Below are 23,615 nucleotides of genomic sequence, written 5' to 3'. Positions count from 1 at the left end.
GCCTATTAACCAATGGTCATCTCAGGTCTTGCTACATTCAACCAAGACAGTGGAGAATAGATTGAGGGAAATTTGTGTATTTAAAATGACGAAGTGAGAAACTTTGTCCCCATTCACTCTTGTTGGTGACCTCATGGAACACCTGAGGCTATGGGCAAACTGAGCTCAAAGATGGCAGTAATCTGGGTACCTAGATGCCTGGTGGGCTCCTCATCTCCCAATTGTCAGGAAGTGGTACATCTTGATCCTGAGCCATAGAAATATTCCTGGTTTAAAAGCCTTTACATCCTACTGTCAATTTTAATCTAGTAGTGAATGCCAGGGAAATGCAGACTGATTCACTGAGGCCTGGAAGCATGTCCAGTGTTTCACAATGAACTCTTAAGATAGTGTTTCAAAAGTAATGGACAACCAGGAAAATTTGTCTCCACATCAAAACAAAGAATTCGTGTCGGACAAAATGTGGAGGATGTTCTTGATGCACAGATGTGCCTCCGGAGTCATCAGCAGAAACAGTGTTGTGTTATTAGGCTGGGAAATTGGGCCTCTAACTCCTATAGATGCTTTTCAAAATACCACTGTTAAGAAATAAATGTCTAGAAACATCTGCCTTGTGCCTGACCCTCCCAGGAAACTTCAGCTACTCCTCAAAGCTATAGAGCGTCTGGCTATCTGAATACTGGTAACCAACCCAATTTCCTGAGGTCATGTTAGCAATGCTGGGAATCCTGCACAAGATTCACATGAGTTATCCAGTTATAGAGGCATTCTGTTGATATATATATATATATAAAATAAAATAATATGGATGGTGGAGATTTATAATGGCTACGCCATAATTTGTCACACTTGGATTCCCAGCCTGAATAGGTGTTCAGCATAGTGAGGAAAAGCGGTAAGAGGACTGGGAGAGAGTTTATACATGTAATCACTGAATTATTGTGTGCTATAAAGATGAGCTAAGCTCCAGAATGCACCAAGTGCAGTACTGGAGTATGCCAGTAAAAGCTAGTGTGATGTACAGCAAGGAACATTATTGATCTGTGCCTTAAGAAAACAGTTGTAGTACAACAGATGAAGCAGGCTACTTTGCTAAAACAGATACTGTTTGTATAAAGTAGCAGTAACATGTAAGGGTTGTTTGTTGGGAAAGAAATATGAAAAGGCTTGGATTTTACTATTCTCAAAGGTGTTTAAGAAGGTTCCAAAAGTGTAAAGCTTTGCATTTGCTCTGTTTCCCTGTTAAGCTTTGAGCGGTTTGTTAAAATGAAAAACAGTATTAAGGGCCAAAACCTGCAGCTTTCAGAATGAGTAAGGAGTCCCATTGGAGTAAAACATGTCACATATATAGAATTGGGCCTTTAAATTAGCATACATCTCAGCTTCCTCCAGGCCCTGAGCCCCTATTCTCTGCCTCCCAGAAAATCTGGTCTGCTGTCATGGTGCTGGGGTCTAGGTCGGTGCAATGCAAAGGGAGAAGGAAGTTCTGTGAGCTTGGGTTGATGGAAGAAATGAGAGCATGAAGAGTTCAGGGTGGCAAGCAGGCAAAGAGTGAGACGTCTTCTGAAGCAGGCTTGCCTACAACTGTTCTGCAGATTCAGATAATTGAGAGGGGTGGAAAACATGGAGCCGAGAGCAGAATGTGTGGGGCTGATTCTCATCTACTAACTCAGTTAGTAGTGGTTGCCCTGAGCCATCTGTCTCAGTCCAGTATGCCATAAAGGACATTACATTAGACATTGGATAGTCAACAGTAGTGAACAGAAGCTTCTGTGGTCTAGCATTTTTGCCAGCTACTGATAGTTAAGGGCAATGCATAACCCTTCTCAGAAGAGTTCTCTTGAAGGTGAGAAGTCTGGACTCTGAAGAAATTTCCTTGAGTGGAAGTTATGGAAGCTGATAACATGGTTTAAGATGCTTTTTGGGCACACTATTTTCCAACTGAACCTTCCTTCCTTGTGTATTCAAAAATTAAAACAATATTAAGGTTACAGTTTGCAACCTAAGTTTGAAAGGAGCTGCAGCAGTAATTTCTCAGATCATCTTCCTGATTGCTGCAATGTGTTTCTTGAATGACTCGCTCATTTTAAAGAGCGTAAGCAAGAGGTTCCATTACATGCCACTATAGCACTAGAAAGCAAGTAGGTGGCTCATGAAGAACCCTTTCCTTTGTCAAAGCTGCATGTGTAACCCCAGCATGTGGTTTTCTCTCTGATATTCGCCTAACTCTTCAGTAACTGGTTTTACCGATTTATCCTGTTGCTGCTGTACCCTGGGTAGTTTGTTCCTTAACTACTCTCCTATGTATTTTAATTCCATTCCTGACTTTATTCAGTACTTGACCTTTCCTTATCTTAAATTCTTTGCCCCCTTGTTCTTCTATTTCACACAATTTCCAATGCTTTTGCTGAATCTGTTTTTTCAGGACTTTTATTTCAAAAGGTCTAATTTTTGGATGTTCTTGGTATACTAGGAGTAGTACAACTTAGGGTTTTCTTCCATAAAAAAAGGAAGCAGACAAACTTGAGTAGAAATAAAGTTTTGGAAACCCAGATGCAACACAAACCAACCCTATTTGATTACAGAAAGTCCATTGACTATTTGCTTTAATTGACTGTCTTGGGTGCTACCAGTGCATAGAGACCAAATATTGACCAAATGGGGTAGTTTATCTTTCTATCAATAAAAATGTTCTTTATGGGTGAACTTTAGCTCTGTGCCGGGAGCCAGCTGAACGGCCACTGATATTCTGCCTGCATTTTCCTTTATCTTTATTCCAGCCATACCATGCTAAATTTCTCCTTATCCTTATTGTTTGCACCATCCGAATGTTTCCAAGCAGTTCTGTTCTGCCCATTCCCATCCTTTAGCAGTTTATTACACAAATTGCACATACTCAGTTCTTCTCTCTAAAAATTGCATTGGCTTATTTTTCTTTTCTTGAGCTTTTCTCTGAGCTCCTAATCTGTCTGTCCTTCTCTGATAATGAGGTGCCCAAAACTGAGAACAATATTCCAGGAGCAATCTCTGGGTTACAGCAAAAGCCCATTATTGCTCTGCTGTTTAACTTGATGTCTTTGTGTGTGCAGCCCCAGATTGCTTGGGCATGTTCACTGCCATACGGTATAGCACTCTTAAACAGCTCTTCTGAATACATCCTCTCCTCCATGAGGATAGATTTTTTTAAAAAAATTAACATACAACACGTGTAGAGATATTACATATCATATTTTTAGAACAATATTTCATTCTCCATTTCTGTTGGTTTGATTCAGAGAGGGTAGAAACTATCCTGTATAGACTCTTCTTGAAATCCAGCAACTGGAGACTGAGATGCATTGCTGTGATTTTACAGCTGTCTTGCTTGCACAGATATTGTATGCAGGGCCGCCCGGGGAGGGGCAAGTGGGGCAATTTGCCCTGGGCCCCGCAGGGGCCCCGCAAGCCCTGGCCCAGCGGTGGTCTGTGTCTGTGGCAGCATTTTGGCTGTGGGGCCCCTTCAGTGCTGCGGAAGCAACTGAAGGGTCTTCCACCGCCGAAATGCCCCTTGAACCCTGGCCCAGCGGCGGTCCGGGTCTTTGGCAGCATTTCGGCAGCAGGGGGCCCTTCAGTCACTCTAGGTCTTTGGTGGCGTTTCAACAACGGGGGGCCCTTCAGTGCTGCTGAAGACGTGGAGCGACTGAAGATCCCCCCTCCGCCGAAATGCTGCCGAAGACCCGGACCGCCGCCAGGTGAGTACAAGCGCTGCAGATCCCCCGGTTTGCCCCAGACCCCTTGAATCCTCTGGGCAGCCCTGATTGTATGTAAGCCATGCCCCAGCTGTGGGGCATATGAAAGACAAGGTGTCAACTGTGTCCTGTGTCTTAATTGGGACTCTGTACAATTTATGAATTCTGGTTGAAATGGTGATATTGTATTTTGAAAAACTGCTGTATCATGAATGCCTCTATGTTCATGGATCTACCATTGCAGACAGGTTCCATAGCAGGTAGACACACCAGACAGACAATGTGGGTGCTTAGGGCTCAGTGACCCTGTTCAGATGCAAACACTTCGGAACAATGGGTGACCTGAAGCCTTGGAAATCCAGTCCAGTTTATCCCTCAGAAGGGAGCAAGGAGGTTAGGAGCAATGGAAACTTTCCAGGACAAAAGAGGCTCAATGACTAGGAGGGGTTTAAATAGAGAAACACACAGGAACAGGGAAGCCAGACAGGAAGAGGAAACATGGATCAGGAGAGAGCACGGTCCTGCAAGCTGGATGAAGGAATCCATGAGGGAGAGAGGCCGGTCAGTATGGAACAGCCTGAATAAGGCATGGGATGTTCTGTCTGCCTTCCTGGACCCAGATGGTCCCCCAAAGGCTTACAATGGAAGGATGAGCTAGTGAGGCACCATGTGGTTTAAGAGGCTGCTTGCTGTGTATGATCTGTACTTTTGTGCTTTACAGGATGAAGTATAAAAGAACAAATGTGTTAGACTCAGTGCAAGGAGTAAGTGTGTTGACTGCATCATAACTGCTGCATACCCACACAACTCAGAAGTTTCACAGCTTTGGGGTGGAGTTCTGGGAGAGGGTGTGTTTTAAGGATGAGGGAGTCTGAGGGGTCACTTATGTTCCCAGATGGGCTAGGCGGCTGGACAGTGGGTTCCAGTTCCCAGGGTGGGCTTCTAGATCACAGATCTGTGCCCTGAGAGTAAGTCCAGGGACCTCGAGATTGGAGAAGTGGATGGACTCTGTTCAGGATCCAGGGGTTTAAAACAACCCTGGAATCCAGACCACAGAGGGTTGGATTCCCCTCACATCAGTCCTAGTGAGTAGTCATGAGGGGCCACTTAATAGGATCTGTAACGCTCATAGAATATTAGGGTTGGAAGAGACCTCAGGAGGTCCTATCCCCTGCTCAAAGCAGGACCAACACCAACTAAATCATCCCAGACAAGGCTTTGTCAAGCTGGGCCTTAAAAACCTGTAAGGATGGAGATTCCACCATCTCCCTAGGTAACCCATTCCAGTGCTTCACCACCCTCCTAGTGAAATAGTGCTTCCTAATATCCAACCTAGACCTCCCCCACTGCAACTTGAGGCCATTACTTCTTGTTCTGTCATCTGCTACCACTGAGAACAGCCTAGCTCCATCCTCTTTGGAACCCCCCTTCAGGTAGTGGAAGGCTGCTATCAAATCTCCCCTCACTCTACTCTTCTCCAGACTAAATAACACCCTCCACTTCTATTGACTTCCCACAGTGGGCCTCAGATCAGCACAGAATTTCAGCTCAGGTGGGTCTTTATTCCAAATAAAAGACTGACAAAGGGTTCTCTGTTCCTGGTAACAAGGTAAATTAGGTTGTTATAAATCTCTAGCAATTTCTGTACCAAATGGAGTCGAAATTCAATCCAGAACCTAGTTGAGAGAACATCTTGATATGCGTTCACATGCTTGAACAGGTCTTTATTCCGCACCAAGAATGACAGAATCGTAGAATCCTGAATGATTCAAGCACTTGGGTTGGATGGAAGGGGGCAAACGTTAAAATGATTCCTGCAGCTAGTGTTTGTAAGAAAGGCTTTTCTCACTGTGTTTCAGGTGATATTTGAATCCGTGTCTTTGAAGGGACATCCGGGGTACATAGCTGTGGATGAAGTCAGAGTCCTTGCCCATCCATGCAGTAAGCACTCTTTCTTTCTTTAGCCATGTTAATGTGTTATACTAGGCTTTGCAGTCTGAAGAAGCAATTCACCCAGTTCAGTCAGCTCTAAAACATCATCTTTTATTCTTCCAAAATGCTTACAGAGTGAAGGCAATCAGCCTGGAATAAATACATAATTTTGCAAGTCGTGCAACAGGCAGCAAAGCTCTGAATCTACAGCCAGTGCCAAAATGTCTGTTTAAATCTTTCTCTATTATTAAAGCAATATAAAGCTCTGATTGTTTGTTAGCTCTTATTCAGACCATTCAAGGAGGAAGAATGAAAGGTTTTTTGATAGTACAGTTAACTTTTAAAAAGTTCATTTGCACATTAGTGCAGCATTCCCAAATAGCCCAAAGCTATCTTCTTTAACAGACTGTAAATCCACTCAGCAGTTCCATGAAAGTATTTAAAAAATGTGTCATTTTTCAAAACGTTCAATTTACTGTGGACTGGAGACAAGGTGGGTGAGGTAATATCTTTTACTGGACCATCTTGTTGGTGAGAGACACAAGCTTACACAGAGAGTTTAATACAAGTCCATTTCACTGTGCAAGCTGGTTAGTGCTGTATTTGTCCCCCTAGTTTTATCTATATGTGATGTGTGCCATTTGGATTTTTTGACTGGATCTGAACTTTCCCCATGTTTGTGTAGATCCGGGATTTTAGTTTGGCTATTTAAGTGAAATACAGTTTTTAAAAATCCCTTTTTAAAACATTGTAAGAGACTTCATGCCCTTGAATGAGTCTGGCCATGCCTCGTGCTCTTTCCCTTCAGTCAATTCAGTTACCTGAGCTGAGACTCATGCTCTCCTGAGCAATCCTCAGCTGCTCCCAGGCCCTTTAGAGTTTCAATAAATGAAGAATTTGGGATTGAATTGTACTGTTGGGTGACACCTCAGATCTGTTGGTCATGATCTAATGTTGCATATACAGCAGCTGCGGTAGTGTCTTCTATCTGCCCAGTCATACTTGGAAAGGCAGCAAACCATCCACTCCATTTACTGTGCTTTACATCTCTCCGCTCACCAATTCACAGCTCCAGGTGTATTAGTACAGCTGCTACACTTCCTGAAATCATATTGATCATGTGTCTATTTACTGTAACCTCAGTGAGCTGCATACAACAGGGATTAATTACAACTTTTAAACAGTGGCTTCCTACAGTTAACATTTAATGTGATAGACGTCAGGGGACATGAACCAGTTTAATATAACAGGGCAGTTCTGATAACTGAGGTATGGATAATCGCTATTATTACTTTATTATATGTATATTTATGACATGTGCCCATTGTCTATGCCTTTGGGTGCATTTACCTCATTAAGATATAATTACTATCAATATTAACCACATGCTGCAGCTGATTGGCAGCATCCAAACAAATCCCCCAAATGCTGTGCTTACATGGAGTAACACTTTGGCTAATAGCTCTCAGTAGCAAGGAATCTGCTTACCCAGTCATGAGGCATTGACTGGGCAAGAAAGTTATTGGCTGGAAAAAGGGAAAAAGAGGGCACCGGTTCTGGCTGAAATTCAGGAAAGCATTTAAAGTGGTGCCTAATCCCATTAATCCCATTTCTTGAGTATATGTGCAAGTCCCAAATTGAAGTTCAGCACGTCTAAGCATTTTACTGAATAGGGATGATTTCCTGATTTGACACCATTATGTATGAAATCTATGTAGAGAAACAGCAATGCTGCTAATATCACACTTCGCTGATCTGACTCATGTATTAAGCATCAGGTCTTCAAAAATGCACAGCTCCTATTCTCTGTGGGAATTGCTGCCTGCTGAGCAGTTTGGAGAATTTGGCCCTAAAGGCTTAATCACTTTCTGAGCCTTCTATTCCCCTCATATTCTGGAAGCTTATTTGTTGTCCACAACTGACTGCTAAAGCACTTTGTTCCTTGAGAAATGTAGAAAGAAAAAAATTCCTTATAAATATTCAGAAAGAATTGGCCTTCAGCTGCCTCCTTCCGTTTAACTTTAAACAGAGCAGTAGTTACCATGCATCACAACTTGGCTAGTGCCAGTTGACAAATCCTAGGTTCTTAACTGGAGAACTCCCATTCCTTTCAGTAACTGTAGGATCTGACTGCTAGAATTGTATTGATGGAGTTGAGCTTGTGTGGCAACCCTGTTCTCTGGGTTTCCCTAAACCCCTAACTGCAAAAAGCTGGGACTAGACAATGGTGAATGGATCACTCGAAATTGCCCTGTTCTGTTCATTTTCACTGAAATGTCTTGTACTGTCCGAGGTCAGAAGACGGGGTACTGGACTAGATGGACCATTAGTCTGACCCAATATGGCTATCCGTGTGTTTTTAAGTTTTCACACAGCTCAAGCTTAAAAAGGAGACTGATAGCAGTATAAAGTGACCCAAACCATGTGCATCATACCCTGTTTTGAGGGACTTTCTCAACCTGTGTGGTATAGTGTTCCATATAAACTATAAATCCCCTGTAGCCTTTCCTAATGCTTTACCCTTCTACTGCTCAGGGTCACATGCAGAGGTCCAGGAATGAAAGTCACATTGAAATACCAGTGACATGTTATGTGACTTTTATGGCTTTCACTCTCACATTCATTTTACAATAGTTATTGCTCAGAACACTGCTGGGAAACTCGTGCTGAGGAGGGGTTTGACATTATTAGCCCTTATTTTCACCTAATTTTTGCTTTTCTCATAGCTTAAGTGTGGCAGACAAGCTTAAAAATCAGTAGATGTGCAAAGAATTGGCCCCTACTGATTCAAAAAGGGGAAAACTAGATGTCTCAGTTCTCCAGCCACTTCAGCTGTTATAACTTCTGCTGCAGCACATTGTTCACTTGTGCTCAGGCCTCTGTTTCAGGTAACAGGGCTACATAACCCACCTTCAGCCAAAGGCTGGTTTCTCAATAGATTTTGCTAGAACGACTGATCAGCTATAAAGATCATAGGCCTTGGCTACACTGGTGCTTTACAGCGCTGCAACTTTCTTGCTCAGGGGTGTGAAAAAAACACCCCCCAGAGCGCTGTAAGATACAGCGCTGTAAAGCGCCAGCGTAAACAGTGCTGCAGCTCTGGGAGCGCGGCTCCCAGCGCTGCAAGCTAAACCCCATGAGGAGGTGGAGTACGTGCAGTGCTGCGACCACACTCGCACTTGGCAGCGCTTTGAAGTTTCAAGTGTAGCCATACCCTAAGTAGGGATACTTTAGGATAGCTGGTTGGGCTGTTTGCAATCCAAGTGAATGGCAAACACTATATTATACAGTACAGACGTACATACAATGGACCATCTTTTCAACTGGCCTCTGTTAATGTCTGCCAAACTTGTTTGTACCAGCATATGTGCATATAAATAGGTGTCTAGACGCTGTTACCTGTTCTGCATATATAAAGGCTTATAGGTGCCCACACCCTTTTCCAGGTACTTAATGGCAGTTGCCTGGGAATATAGTTGGATATATTCTATGAAATGACATGGCCTATTGAAGGTTTAGTCATAGTAATGTGCACTGATCTGTCATGTTTTTTTTTTAAATCATCCTAAATCTTTTAATAAACTCCGAATACAATTCAAAACAGCACAAGGCCTAGGGATAGATGTAATATATACACCTTGTGCTGGCAACCTGCACAGGTGAATTTCATTTAAAAATGGTCAGCTGGAATATTATAAAGTTCATAGCCTTCTGTGCTCATCTTGTTGTAATGCTTTATTTTCCTCTCAGTTAATTCTCAGGGTACGTCTACACTACGGGATAATTCCGATTTTACATAAACCGGTTTTATAAAACAGATTGTATAAAGTCGAGTGCATGTGGCCACACTAAGCACATTAATTCGGCGGTGTGCGTCCATGGTCCGAGGCTAGCGTCGATTTCCGGAGCGTTGCACTGTGGGTAGCTATTCCGTAGCTATCCCATAGTTCCTGCAGTCTCCCCTGCCCCTTAGAATTCTGGTTTGAGAGCCCAGTGGCTGATGGGGCAAAAATCATTGTCTCGAGTGGTTCTGGGTAAATGTCATCAGTCATTCCTTCCTCCGGGAAAGCAACGGCAGACAATCATTTTGTGCCCTTTTTCCCTGGATTGTCCTGGCAGACGCCATAGCATGGCAACCATGGAGCCCTTTCAGCTTTTCTTTTTTACAGTCACCGTATGTGTACTGGATGCCGCGGACAGAGGCGATACTCCAGCGCTACACAGCAGCATTTATTTGCTTTTGCATGATAGCAGAGATGGTTACCAGTTGTTCTGTACTGTCTGCTGCCAGGGTAATTTGGCAATGAGATGACGGTTATCTGTCCTTCTGTGCTGTCTGCTGCTATCATGGGTGCCCCTGGCTGAGGTCGGCTGGGGGCACAAAAGCAAAACTGGGAATGACTCCCTGAGTCAATCCCTCCTTTATGGTTTCTAAAAATAGTCCTGCCTAGAATTTGGGGCAAGTGTACTAGAGAAGCAGTGTATCAGAGAGTACAGCTGCTCCGTGTCAGATCCTGCAGAAATGATGAGCTACATGCCATTCACGGGGGCTGCCCCTGCAATAACCCCACCTGTTGCTTCCCTCCTCCCCCAACCTTCCTGGGCTATCATGGCAGTGTCCCCCCCATTTGTGTCATGACGTTATAAAGAATGCAGGAATAAGAAACAGTGACTTGTTAGTGAGATAAAATGAGGGAGAGGCAGCCTCCCCGTGCTATAACAGTCCAGGCAGGACATTAAGTGGTGCGGGGGAGAGGAGCCCAGCATCCTGCTGCTATGATAGTCCAGTCAGTACAGAATCTTTTCTTTACACCAGAAAGGGAGGGGGCTGATGGAGCTCAGCCCCCCGTGGCTATGATGAAGACAGTTACCAGCCGTTCTGTACCATCTACTGGGAATGACCAGGAATCATTCCTATTTTTACCGAGGCGCCCCTGAAGCCAGCCAGAAGTATTCAGCAGTTATCAAGCATGTACTGTCTGCCACCAGGGAGGGGAGAGGAGCGGATACTGCTCTTCACTGCTGCAGCATCGCATCTACCAGCAGCATGCAGTAGACATAGGGTGACATTGAAAAAAGTCAAGAAACGATTTCTTTCCCTTTTCTTTCATGTGGGGGGGGAGAGTAAATTGATGAGCTCTTCCCTGAACCACACCGGACAATGTGTTTGATCCTACAGGCATTGGGAGCTCAGCCAAGAATGCAAATACTTTTCGGAGACTGCTGTGGACTGTGGGATAGCTGAAGTCCTCAGTACCCTCTCCCTCCCTCCAGGAGCGTCTGTTTGAGTCTCTGGCTTCCCGTTACGCTTGTCACGCAGCACTGTGTAGCCTGTAGATTTTTTTTTCAAACGCTTTGGCATTTCGTCTTCTGTAATGGAGCTCTGATAGAACAGATTTGTTTCCCCATACAGCGATCACATTCCGTATCTCCCGTACAGTCCATGCTGGAGCTCTTTTTGGATTTGGGACTGCATTGCCACCCGTGCTGATCAGAGCTCCACGCTGGGCAAACAGGAAAGGAAAATCAAAATTTCACGGGGCTTTTCCTGTTTACCTGGCCACTGCATCCGAGCTGAGATTGCTGTCCAGAGTGGTCACAGTGTGCACTGTGGGATACCACCCGGAGACCAATAACATCGATTTGCGGCCACACTAACCCTAATCCAATATGGTAATACCGATTTTAGCGCTACTCCTCTCATTGGGGAGGAGTACAGAAACCGATATAAAGAGCCTTTATATCGATATAAAGGGCCTCGTAGTGTGGATGGGTACAGCGTTAAATCGGTTTAACGCTGCTAAAATCGGTTTAAACGCGTAGTGTAGACCAGGCCTCAGACATGAAACAGCCTAGCTTTGTTGCTTAATTCTAAAAGTCAATGGCCTGTTGTGGTATGTGTGTGCATGGTATGTTTGTTTTGTTTTTGTTGAATGAGGGAATGGACATTTAAAATCAAACAACAAAATGATATAGATCTGAAACGCCAGGGTTTTGCCTCACAGTCAGTGAACCTGAAAAAGCCTTAGGAAAACTTGCTTGTGTCTATCACTCACTGCAAATTCACTATTTGAATGTTTGACCCTTTAAATTGTGACATTTTCCCATTCCACAGAAGAAATTGTTCTTTGCTTATAGCAAACAGTAATGAAACTGTGCTGGTTAGAAATAATTGTGGACTTCTATTTAGAGCTGATACTTAGCGCACTTTCTTATTGTGCCTAAAGGGTTACATGAGCCATCTGGCCTTACCGCATAAGATCAATCTCCCTACATTAAATAATTAAAGAATACTGCTTGGCTTTGCGTTGTGAAGTCACTGTGTCAATGGGGAAGCCTGGCATTGTGTCAGTGGGGAAACCTCTGATCTGCTGAGCCTGGATCTTCCCGTGGCTACATGACACCATCAATTACTGTCACGGTCTACCTGGGTAATACTTTGATTTTTTTTTTTTTATTTAGGAAAAGCGCCTCACTTCCTGCGGCTGCAGAATGTGGAGGTCAACGTGGGACAGAATGCAACATTCCAGTGCATCGCCGGGGGGAAGTGGTCTCAGCACGACAAACTCTGGCTCCAGGTAAAGTGCCATGAAGCTTGGGCTGGTGGTCTTTCCTTCTAACCATCTGTCAGGATTCCTTCCCCATGCTGAACTCTAGGGTACAGATGTGGGGACCTGCATGAAAGCCCCCTAAGCTTATTTCTACCTGCTTAAGTTAAAACTTGGTACACTGCCACCACCAGGTGATTTAACAGGAAACAGGGAAAGGCCCTCTTGGAGTTCCTCTTCCCTCAAAATATCTCCCCAAGCCCTTACACCCCCTTTCCTGGGGAGGATTGAGAATAATATCCTAACCAATTGGTTACAAAGTGATCAAAGACCCAAACCCCTGGGTCTTTGGACTATGGAAAAATCAGTCAGGTTCTTAAAAGAAGGAGTTTATTAAAAAAGAAAATGTAAAAATCATCTCTGTAAAATCAGGATGGAAAATAACTTTACAGGATAATCAGATTCAAAGAGCCCAGAGAAACCCCCTCCAGCCTTAGTTCAAAGTTACAACAAAACAGGGATACTTCCCTCTAGCAAAGGTGAAATTCAAAAGTTGAGAATACAAAGATAAACTAATACGCCTTGCCTGGCTGTTACTTACAAGTTTGAAATATGACAGACTTGTTCAGAAAGATTTGGAGAGCATGGATTGATGTCCAGTCCCTCTTAGTCCCAAGAGCGAACACCACCAAAAACAAAGAGCACAAACAAAAGCCTCCCCTGCAAGATTTGAAAGTATCTTGTCCTCTTATTGGTCCTTTGGGTCAGGTGTCAGCCAGGTTGCCTAAGCTTCTTAACCCTTTCCAGGTAAAAGGATGTTGGTGACTCTGGCCAGGAGGGATTTTACAATATTGTGTACAGGAGGGTTGTTACTCTTCCCTTTATAGTTATGACACCATCCATAGTCAAAATGAGTAGAGGTGAGGAAGAACTGAGGGATAGGGGCAAAATTCCAAACTACTTTGTTGAAGAAGCTGTTTAAAGTTGCAGTTCAGAGTTCAAGGTAATGCTGTGTGGGGCCACCATAGCAAATGTAACAAATCTGTTGCCTTCATAGTAAACCTGTAGCCTGATCCTGCAACCTTTATTCGTATGAGTAGTTCTTATTCACATTAGTCAAAGACTGCATGACTGAGCCCTAATACTAATCTTATTGCTGCCTCTAGGCATTGCCACAACGCTAAGAATAAATAATAATACTGCATCTTTGATCATCTCACTTGCCCTTTGCCCCAGCAGACTCCTCTGAAAGTTATCCTACCAGATCGAATGCCAAAGCTGCTTCAAACACCTGCCATTATAATACATCAATTATAAAAATCAAGAATGTTTCCACCTTGTGTGGAATCATCTCTTCCCTCCCACTCCCCCAAAGCACATTGATCCCAGGCTCAGGACCAGCAGACAAAGCAGTTGGAAAAATGCCCTAAAGGGGCAGCTAGTTATTTTCCTTAGGATGAATACCCAGGTGGTACAAAGCTGGCTACACCTTTTGCTCCAACCCCTCCCCCCACTTGCCAACTCCCCATTGCTCTGTGTTACTACGGGGTTGAGCCAGTCCACAACTGGCTCCAGGATCAGGGAAGCAAAAGGTCTAATTCCTCCATATGTCCTGCAGCATAGCACGGCTTGCCTGCACCAGAAGTCTGGGTACAGTAACAGACTTAAGATCTGAGCTTCACAGCCTATAGGGTTAGAAATGGAAGCTTTAACAAATTGGAAAGAGGAGACTTCCAGCTTCTAATTGAGGGACACTAATTATTTCTAGCCCTCAAAGTGCTCCAATCTTAAAATTACAACTTTTTTTTGTGCATAGAGGCTTTTAAATACTATAATTCTTCTCTTCCTTTAAACTCTGTAGTGTTAAACTACAAAGATCCCAATGAAGCCAATAAAACTTCCTTCTGCTGTATGTACTTCAAATGCACACAGGGTCAAAATCTGCTTTTGTACTTATGTTAAATCTGAGCAAGGCAACTGTACTTAAAAATAAGTTGTACACTGGTGCAACTGAGGTCTGGATTCAGCAAATCACACGTGCAAGGTCCGTCAGTGGCTATTAGACTGAATGGGCAGGGATGGTGTCCCTAGCCTCTCTTTGCCAGAAGCTTGGAATGGGTGAGGGGATGGCTCACTTGATGATTACCTGCTCTGTTCACTCCCTCTGAAGCATCTAGCATTGTCCACTGTTGGAAGATAGGATACTGGGCTAGATGGGCCTTTTGTTTGACCCAGTATAGCTGTTCTCATGCAAGGCTCATTTAAGACAACTGAACTTAAACTTTGCTGCATTAGGGTTTTAAGAGCAAAATTTAGTCCCTATTCGTCATTATTATAAAGCCTACAGAGAAGACTATTACTAGAACCTTCTGCTTCTGCAGACAGGTACGCACCATTGTCAGAATTGCTGTGATATTCGTGATTTATTAACAGAAGGGTTTTGGTAGCCTAAGGAATTAAGTTAAAACTTTTAAAACAAATTTAAATACCAATTTCATTCTAAACATGGGGAAGAGATGGGGATAGGAATCAATTTGTCTAATCCTGTAAAGATGAAAATCAGTATGGGAGAAACTTTTGCATCAGTAAGAAATGTAATGTGTTATACAAAATAACTTAAGTCTCTTTAACTGTGTTGCTGTCACACACCTTCATATCCTAGCAATTCTATTTTGTCTGAATTTTCTTTATGTTGTAATCTAGCCACCCTCTGAGATGTGTAGTTGCTTAAGCATTAGCTTGCTTGGATTCTTGCTGCCAAATGCATCTGCCATTATGGTTAGAGGTGTGGATAAATGTTTCTGACTTAAGTAATGTGCGAATATGCCCACCCGCCCCAGATTCAAGGGTTTGGGGGGAATGCATTTTTATTGCTAGTGAGAAATTGTTTACCACTCTTCAAACTTGGAGCATTTCATGAAAGTAACATCACCCAGAATGTCTGGAATCACCCAGAATCACTGCTGGGAATTGGCAAAATGACACTACATTTTCACAACCTTACTCACATATCTGCCTAGTTCTTTTGCCTACCTCAGCTTCAGTTGTTGTGGAGAATAGGTAATCCAGATTAGCCAAAATGAATGTTAACCAAAATCCAGGAAGGTCTGAACATCTTCAAAAATTGGGAGTGTTCAAAATCTAAATGTGGATCTCAACCCAAATTTTGCAAATGGTCTGTCTTCAGATTAGTCTGAAACAAACTGCCACATCTGAACATCCACAAAGAAAAGGCTATATAATACCTGTTCATTTGTAGTAGTTGCACATGCTAATTAAGCATGCAAATACATTGTATATGAACATCTCTGGAAGTCTGGATCATCTTCCTACCTAGACATTGCTGTATGTATAATGAGTCAAACTGTTAAATGCAATCCAGAAACATACCCGCAAAACTTGAAAGCATATTCAACCCCCCACATCAGTATGTAAGGGTACTAGTGCATGTCAGTGCACACAAACAGGTATCCAGTACATTTTGTGGGTACACATTTGGAGGTTTGTTGGGAACTTGCACCCATGTAAATTCAATCATGGTAGATTCAGGTAAATAAAAAAGTGTAAGTGTTACTATAAAATATAATAACAAAAATTGGTCAGTAGCTTTAAAAAAAGCCATGTTTTACAGCCACATCCTCATCTCTTGTTTTATATTTGGTTTCCCTGGCAGCAGTGGAATGGAAGGGACACCGCATTAATGGTCACCAGGGTGGTCAACCACAGACGATTTTCTGCTACGGTCAGCGTAGCAGACACATCTCAGCGCAGCATCAGCAAATACCGGTGTGTCATTCGCTCAGATGGTGGCTCTGGCGTTTCAAACTATGCGGAATTAATTGTGAAAGGTAGGTGGCAAGAACCCAACAACACATATATCATGCAGTGTGTGTGTGTGTGTGTGTGTGTGTGTGTGTGTGTGTGTGTAGCTATTGTACCTTTTTTCTCCCAAATCGCAGCTGTTCTGCGTGTAATATTTATAATCTTAAATATCTGCCTCCTTCATTAGTTTGTAGCACTTTAAAGTTAAGCAAAATATAGGGTGTAAACTACAGAAGAGTTTCAGTCCTCTTTTTAAAAACTGAATGAAGAAGGGAAACTTTCTCTGGCTACCACCCTGTTTATCAGCCCTTTAATTATGTGTATTATACATAAATATAAACATATATGGAGATATACCTATGTCATGGAACTGGAAGGAACCCTGAAAGGTCATCAAGTCCAAGTCTATCCCTCTGCCTTCTCTAGTAGGAGCAAGTTCTGATTTTGCCCCAGATCCCTAAGTGGCCCCCTCAAGGATTGAATTCACAACCCTGGGTTTAGCAGGCCAATGCTCAAACCACTGAGCTATCTCTCCCCTTAAAATTTATAAATATTTTTAATGATACTTTAATTTTTTCCATGAAACAGTTTAACCACCTCTGGATTGAAGCTTTGTTCCCTAACAGTATTTTATAAGGCACAAATAATCCTGTCAAGGTGTCATAGTGTGTTCTATGCTGCTATGTAAATGGTGTCAGGATGGGCTCTTCTGCTGCCCTGAGGTGCCAAGTGAGCAACCATACTAATTGAGGAGGATTGCAGCTAGGTCTTTGTTCCAGTGCTATCTATTATCACTCCTGTGTCAGTGTGGCTGAAACTGCCCAAGAACATTTTTTTTTGCAACTGCCAAAAAAATAGTCAGCCTTTGCCCAAAAAGCTTGGAACAGGGTAGGTTCAGAGCGCACAGGATTCACTGAGTGAACTGTCATTTATCATGCAAACTTATTTTTTTAACAAAATCCCAAAACATTAATTGTCTATTCGATTTTAACTTACTTTGACGAGGGAAAGGGGGTTTCTAGTCAGGCTCAGATCTTGAGCTGCACCTGAGGAGAGATCAGGAGGGGAGAGTTCAAAGTTGTCTTTAAGTCACCTTTATTGTCCCCTGAATCTGGGTTGATTGCACTGATCTGACCACAGCTACAATATACTACAGATCGACACGTCTTCAGTCTTTGGCAGTGTGTGTAGGAAGGTAAGATGATTGGAAGAGCAAGTTGTAAATACCGATGGATGAAGTGTCCAGCAGAAGAGCTGTTGATAAATTTGTTGCTAGGGTTACACAGGTACTTAGACACCTCGATCATGAGATGGTAGAAGAACTAATAAGGAGAGATAGTTAAGCATTAATAAAGTATTATTTTGTCAAATCTTGCTCCTTTTTTTTTTTTTTAAGCAGGTACATTTTTCAGTGGTTGATTTGAGATTAGCCCCGTGCACCAGTGGTGTTACTTTGGGATTGCATGGATCAGTGCTTCTGAAAGAATCTGACTAATTTTGGTGTGGATAATAACAAATTCTAAATGCGTGCACACAGCTGAAATGAAAGCAAATTGGAATCGCTTAATTCTAAAGAGATGTTTATTGAATTGCAATAATGTACTTGGGTCTACATTAAATTAGTCTGTAATTGAAGTTTTGCTCAATTGACCATCTTGTCTCTAAACTCACTAGATTTGGGCTAATGCTCTGTCTCTCGTTTTTTCTCTTTCACATGCAATCATGTGGTGTTGCTTGAACAAAGAGCAAGATTTAAAAGTTGTTTTTTTCTTCTGGCAAGACTCAATTTACCTCCCTATGAATAAGATTTGTTAGAGTGTTTTGGAGAGGAAAAGAGGAACTCATGTTTCTCTGCAGCATATGCATGTAATCTGATACATACAGAAGGACAGATTCTGGTTTTGAATACATTTACTAATCTCATTGACTAAAATGGGAATGGCCAGCTTTCATCTAAGGAAATAAATTGGCCAATGAAATTAAATAAAACACTCTGTGTGATATAAGAACTCTTGCAATCCCAGGTGTCTAACAAAATTAGAACAACAGTAAAATAGTTGCAATCCTTAGTGATAAGCTTATGAAACAAATGTCTGAGTTTAAAATTATGGCAATAATTTTATACTCAGATGATACTTTTCTTTTACTCATAAAAACTCTTTCTGCAATCCCATCACTGATTATGCTAATACTTTTAGAGATATCCCAGGCTTCTGTATCAGTTGGCGTAAGTCTTGGGTAACTGACAAAACACATACATGCTCTCTTCACAGAAACAAAACAATCGAAGAAGGCTAACATATATCATTCCATTATACATCTTTTATGGAGTGTTGGTTTTTCCATGGGATTAGGGTGCTCTTCTAGTTCTTAACTCAAGGTCTATCACTGTTACACATGTAATATATTGCTAGAATTTAATTGCCTTGTATATTTACTCTGAATGGAATAGAAGCAAAACTAAAGAAAGGTATATGAAGTCAATGGGAGTTTTGCCTGAGTACGGCAAATTTGGTGGTGGTGGGATTATTTTTCCTTGGGTCTTGTACAGCAGAATATGAATAATTTTACAGTGCACAAAATATACATGGCAGAACAGTTTGATACAGATTTCTCCTAAAATCTTAAGGACCTACAAAATTTTGCATACGCTGGTAGCTATGTTGGAAAGACACTTAAACTACATTGTTACCACTTGCCTTAAATAGTGTGAATTTTGGCCAGTTTCATAATATTTCAAATAGTCCGTATGTATTATGTACAGTTAGAACAAAAGTACAGCAAAATACAGCCCAGCTGTCCATGGACTATTGTCGTATGTGCAGTACCAGGAAGACAACTTTCACTCTTTGAGCTTGATCCTGTTTTAAGCACTAAGCAGAGGCATGGAACACTAAACAGAGGTATCACACATGTTCTTAAAGTTAAGCACGTGCTTAGGTGTTTTGCTGTGCTGGGCTCTTTGATTCCATAGATCTATACTTAAGGAACTAAAGAAGCAGCTCTTTTGATACAGGGAGCCTCTGCACGTGAACAAACCAGGACTATTCCATCCAGTAGAGGATGTTCATACATAACATAATGTGTTTTATAAACAGTTGTCACCACTATATGGAAAATACATTACTTTTTTTCTTTGGTTGACTAATTGCTATCAGAATGCTGTTGAGTGTGTGCAGTCTAGAAATGACTTGAGAGGTTCAGGATAAGTATCTTTTGGTTTTTCTTCAGACTGGCAATATTTGTTAGAACAAGGGATGAGAAATCAGGACTCGTGGTTCTATTTTCAGCTCTGTCTGACAAGCGGGGTGGCCTTGTTAACTGCCCCATTAATTTTACTTAGCCTCTGTGTGCCTCAGCTTTAGAGCTGTGTGGAAGCTGGAAGTCTTGTCCGCGTGTATTTAGGCAAGCATATTTTTTGGGTTTGCTCTGTCTGGGTTTGCAGACTTGTTATTCATTTTGTCAGTATCACATTTTAGCTAATTCTGCTGCAAAACCACAAATCGCTATAGGTTTGCTCAAGTCACAAACTACATGAGAAACCCACAGCCAAACCTCTCAAAAAAGTCTGATTAGGGTTATTGGTTACTTTATAAAACACCTTTCAGATCCATTCCAGACTCCTGTATGCAGCTGCGAGTCACTGTACCAAAGGATAGCTTGTACTGCTTTGGTTAGGGTGGAGTGTAGAGTAAATAAGAGTCCCTGGGCAGAAATCTCTAAGCTTTGAGGAAAAGTCGATGGAGTAGTGCTTATCCTCAGTTCAAAAATCAGTATTTCTGAATTGTTACACTCTCCTCTCCTGCACTCCCCCAAAGCCCTATCTATGACTACTTCTCTGGAGTAACTTGGTATGAGGGGCTCAGAACATCTGATAACAGATAATCAGGAAATATTGCAGTGAATGTAGATTAGCTTGCTCTAGCCAATTCTCCTTTGAATGTTGCTCTCTATAAAGTTCCCTCATTATATTGCCTCTGTTTGATGTTAATTGTCTCAATTCACAGGGCATTAATTTCTCCTAAGATCTCTATTCCCCATCTACTAGAACATGTGTAGAGAGGTTTGACAAAGCTCTTTACATACCACCTAGGGTGTTTTCTGGTTCCCCTCCTACTTCCTCTAATTGCTTTTCCAAGGGTTTGGTTAGTCAACACAGACATAGTCTGCAATCTCAGATGTGATATTTGGGACAGCTTTACGTTTATCATTCAGTTATATTTTGAGTTCCCAGGCACTTGGGGCTGATGCCTTCAGTATAGCAAGAAGCCGAGGTGGTTTCTTTTTAGGAGCTTTGCTTGCTGTTTCCTCTCATGCCCTTTTCAGTGGTGCTGCTTGTTACTCTTTAATTCATCTTAAATTTATTAAGTCATCATCAGCCACTCAGAGAAGACTGTACTGATGACCTGAGCCAGTAAGTCTTCTCTGTACAGTACATGCAGGAAAAAAAGAGGCAGAATCAAGAGCTTCTATTGTGAAAAGCATGGCAATTATTTAAACACTTTAAAATAAATCTGTACTCTTATGAAGAGCTGGTTATAGACATAAAATGCACATGCAGGACCACATGACAGAGGAAACTGTCACGGGGGAAAAAGGCAAAGGAAAACCCAAGATAGCTAACAAGCTAGATTTACCAAGAAGTAGCTGTACAAAGTTTGATTACTCCAGGAAATAGAACTAGGGTGTGTCCAGATGCCTGTAATTAACTACTGATCTCTAGCTAAACCTGCCTGGGGGTGGGAGGGATCTAGGGTGCTGGTATAACACAGGCCCAGCTTATTCTAGACACGGCAGGAGGAGAGGGAACTCCAAATTAGGTTGCACTGCTGGAGGAAGAGAAACTGCCCCAGACAACAGACTCAGTCACAGAATATGGGCAGAGAGGAAAAGCAGGTGCTGAATTTGGCAGAGTGTGGGACATAGGCTGGGGTCTGCCTCCTATAAGTACTTTGATCACACTTGGGGGACACTGAGAACTTGTAGGAAAGTGGGACTTCTACTCGTAAAGTAAATCGGTGTAGATGCTGGTAAAATAATGATGCACCTTTTTTAAAGAATTGACCCATCTCTGGGCTTCCTTCCCACCTCCCCTTTCTGTGGTGGTCGAGTCATCCTGGCCATCAGGGAGTAACTGGTAACAGGCCAGATCCTCAGGTGTGGTTGAGCTGTATTTGGAACAGGAACTGAATTGAGGCAGTAGTGAGAGATGGCTGTACACCTTTGTACTGCCCTGATTCATGGAGCTGTCCAGGTAGAGCACCCTAAGGATCCAGGAGTTTGTAATCGATGTAACACAAGGATGCTGTCTATGCTCCATACCTAACCCTGCCCTGATACTGGGGCAGGGAGGGTGGTAATCATTTGTCAGCCATTTGCCAGCCAGGGAATTCCTAGGAAGGTGAATTAAACTGCCTTTGTATGGTCCCCTTGCACTACCAGGGCTGTTCAAAGACACCATACCTGGAGCAATATGTATGATTTCTTTTTAAAGAATATCACTCCCCTCTGTTATTGAGATCTTATTTGTGTTATACCTGAACCTACAAATGTATCATATATAATCATCCTCAAATATTTTCTTGAGATATGCAAACTATAAGCACAACATGCAAGGGTATATGGCATAGAGCAATGCATGCACATGACTGCGGGGCATGCCTGTCCTGGAGGCCAACATGGGTAAATTGTGTAGCACAAAAAAGAAGGCTTAGTGTCCTTGATAAATACAGCGTGCACCATCATCTAGGATGCCCACAAATTTCCAATCATTTTTATATGTAATAAAAGGCTTATATGGAGATAATGGAATTGAAAATAATTCTTCCAAGCACCTATATTTTCAGTTCTTTGGTGAAAGGATAGTTCTGCACCCCAGATATTCAGGTTTAAGATAATCATTACAGCTGGCTTGCTATCCCCATGATTGCACAATAATACAACAGATTAAGAACTGCAAGTGCACCAAGAAAGTAAGATCGGAATCCATGTATCTCAGGGATGACTATGGAAGGGAAATGAGTTATTGAAAAATTTTAAAGCAATGTATTGCACCACTTCTATAGTTTGGAAAACCCAATCCAGTCACCTATAAACCATTCAGATGATGAGGTCAGCCCTGCTCAGGAATACATGCATTTTAAGTTTTAATATTCTTCTTCAAATATTTTTTCTATGAGGCATAATAAAGTTCAGTTATGTAAGTGAAATACATGAAACTTCCTATCTGAGTCACCCAGACTGCAAAAGCTGCTGGCTAGATTTGGATTCATCTGCCTGAGTAAAGCATATTAATCAAGATCTTCAAAATTACCATCTTGGGAACAGGAAAAAGTCTCTTGGGCTGGCACTACCTGCAGTATCAGTTGAGCAGTGATAATGAGGGTTCCCCCTAGGGTTGGCTGCTATCTCTCTCTCTCTCTATATTTTCCTGCATGTGAAATTAGATTCAGTCTTAGAATTTGCATGCTTGGCACCATGAGAAGTGTAGATTTGATATGGTTTGTAATGAGATTGCTTCATCTAACCTCCTCGTGCAGACACAGGTAACGTGTTTTGTGTGAACTGTCTGTAAAGGTTTTGCTGTGTCAGAAATTATTATCACAAATGAGAAGAGCTCTGCTGCTGCTGACTGGCTGAAGAAAGCCACTTCAGCTCATTTATCAGCTTCCTCAATGGATTTGGGGAAATACAGTGCTCACTTCCTTGAGGTCTGGGTCTGACTGCTAATTGCTTAGATTCTTCATTTCACAGACTGTTTTAATGGTCTAGTTAATGGAGTACACAATTTTACTCATTAGATGGGTGTGCGATGGTGTGAAGGGAAAGAAGAGATTTCAGCCTCTCACCATTCTGCCACATTTGAACTTTCTTCCACATGGTTTTTCCTTTCTTTCTTTCCAGCTAATGATTCTACAAACTGGTCTGGGAGGAGAGAATCCGCCATTCTGGACTGAACTGACTTCCCCGGGGGTGATTTAAAGAGCTCGGTGCTCCAGTGGCTGTGGGGAGCCCCGAGCCCTTTAAATCACCGCCAGAGCTCTGGCAGCGGGGCTCGAGCGGGGATTTAAAGGGCCTGGGGCTCCTTGCTGCTTTACCACGTTATATACGAATTCGTATTATATTGGATCGCATTCTGTTGGGGTGGAGGTGTATGTATTACTATTGCCTATTACTGTGTCTAAAATATTGGACCGAGTGGGAGGAATACATGTCAGTTAATTTAATACAATAGGGCAGGAAGGTCTGAAACTGTGTAGAATGGAGTCACGGAAACTCTGGGAGATGCCCAACAGTTTCTTTGTGACCAGGTGAAGAGACTTATCTCCTTGTCCCCCGGCAACCCCATGCTAAGCTGGCTACTCAGGCTTGGGGCAAAGCAGGAATCATGATATTTCCGATCTGATGCAAAGTAGAAATTTCATGAGCCAATTCTTGGGAGATCTTATGCCCAACTCCATTGTTCCAAATAGTGCATGCTGCTCAAAGAAAGCCCAGATGTGTGTCTGCAATTCAGGGTGCTTTACCGTACAAAACCACAACTTTTTCTATCTATCTTTTACAGCCCTCGTCATCAATCTGTGTC

General features: G+C 42.4%; 2 protein-coding genes across 6 annotated transcripts in view; one reads left to right on the top strand and one right to left on the bottom strand.

The window, feature by feature from the left end:
- Nucleotides 1-23,615, bottom strand: part of LOC127030720 (uncharacterized) — a 549,169-nt gene that overhangs the window by 23,305 nt on the left and 502,249 nt on the right. The window lies entirely within an intron of this gene.
- The window catches only part of PTPRT (protein tyrosine phosphatase receptor type T), a 778,873-nt gene that overhangs the window by 267,963 nt on the left and 487,295 nt on the right, over nucleotides 1-23,615 (top strand). For all 5 annotated transcript variants that reach the window (XM_050917254.1, XM_050917256.1, XM_050917255.1 and 2 more), the window contains exons 4-6: nucleotides 5,588-5,669; nucleotides 12,123-12,238; nucleotides 15,882-16,056. In XM_050917254.1, coding sequence (XP_050773211.1) covers nucleotides 5,588-5,669; nucleotides 12,123-12,238; nucleotides 15,882-16,056 — 373 coding nt within the window. The remainder of the gene's footprint in view (nucleotides 1-5,587; nucleotides 5,670-12,122; nucleotides 12,239-15,881; nucleotides 16,057-23,615) is intronic.

The sequence above is a fragment of the Gopherus flavomarginatus genome, chromosome 11 (genome assembly GCF_025201925.1).
Source record: "Gopherus flavomarginatus isolate rGopFla2 chromosome 11, rGopFla2.mat.asm, whole genome shotgun sequence".
In the NCBI taxonomy this organism is placed as follows: Eukaryota; Metazoa; Chordata; order Testudines; family Testudinidae; genus Gopherus; species Gopherus flavomarginatus.
This window is presented reverse-complemented; position numbering and strand designations above follow the sequence as displayed.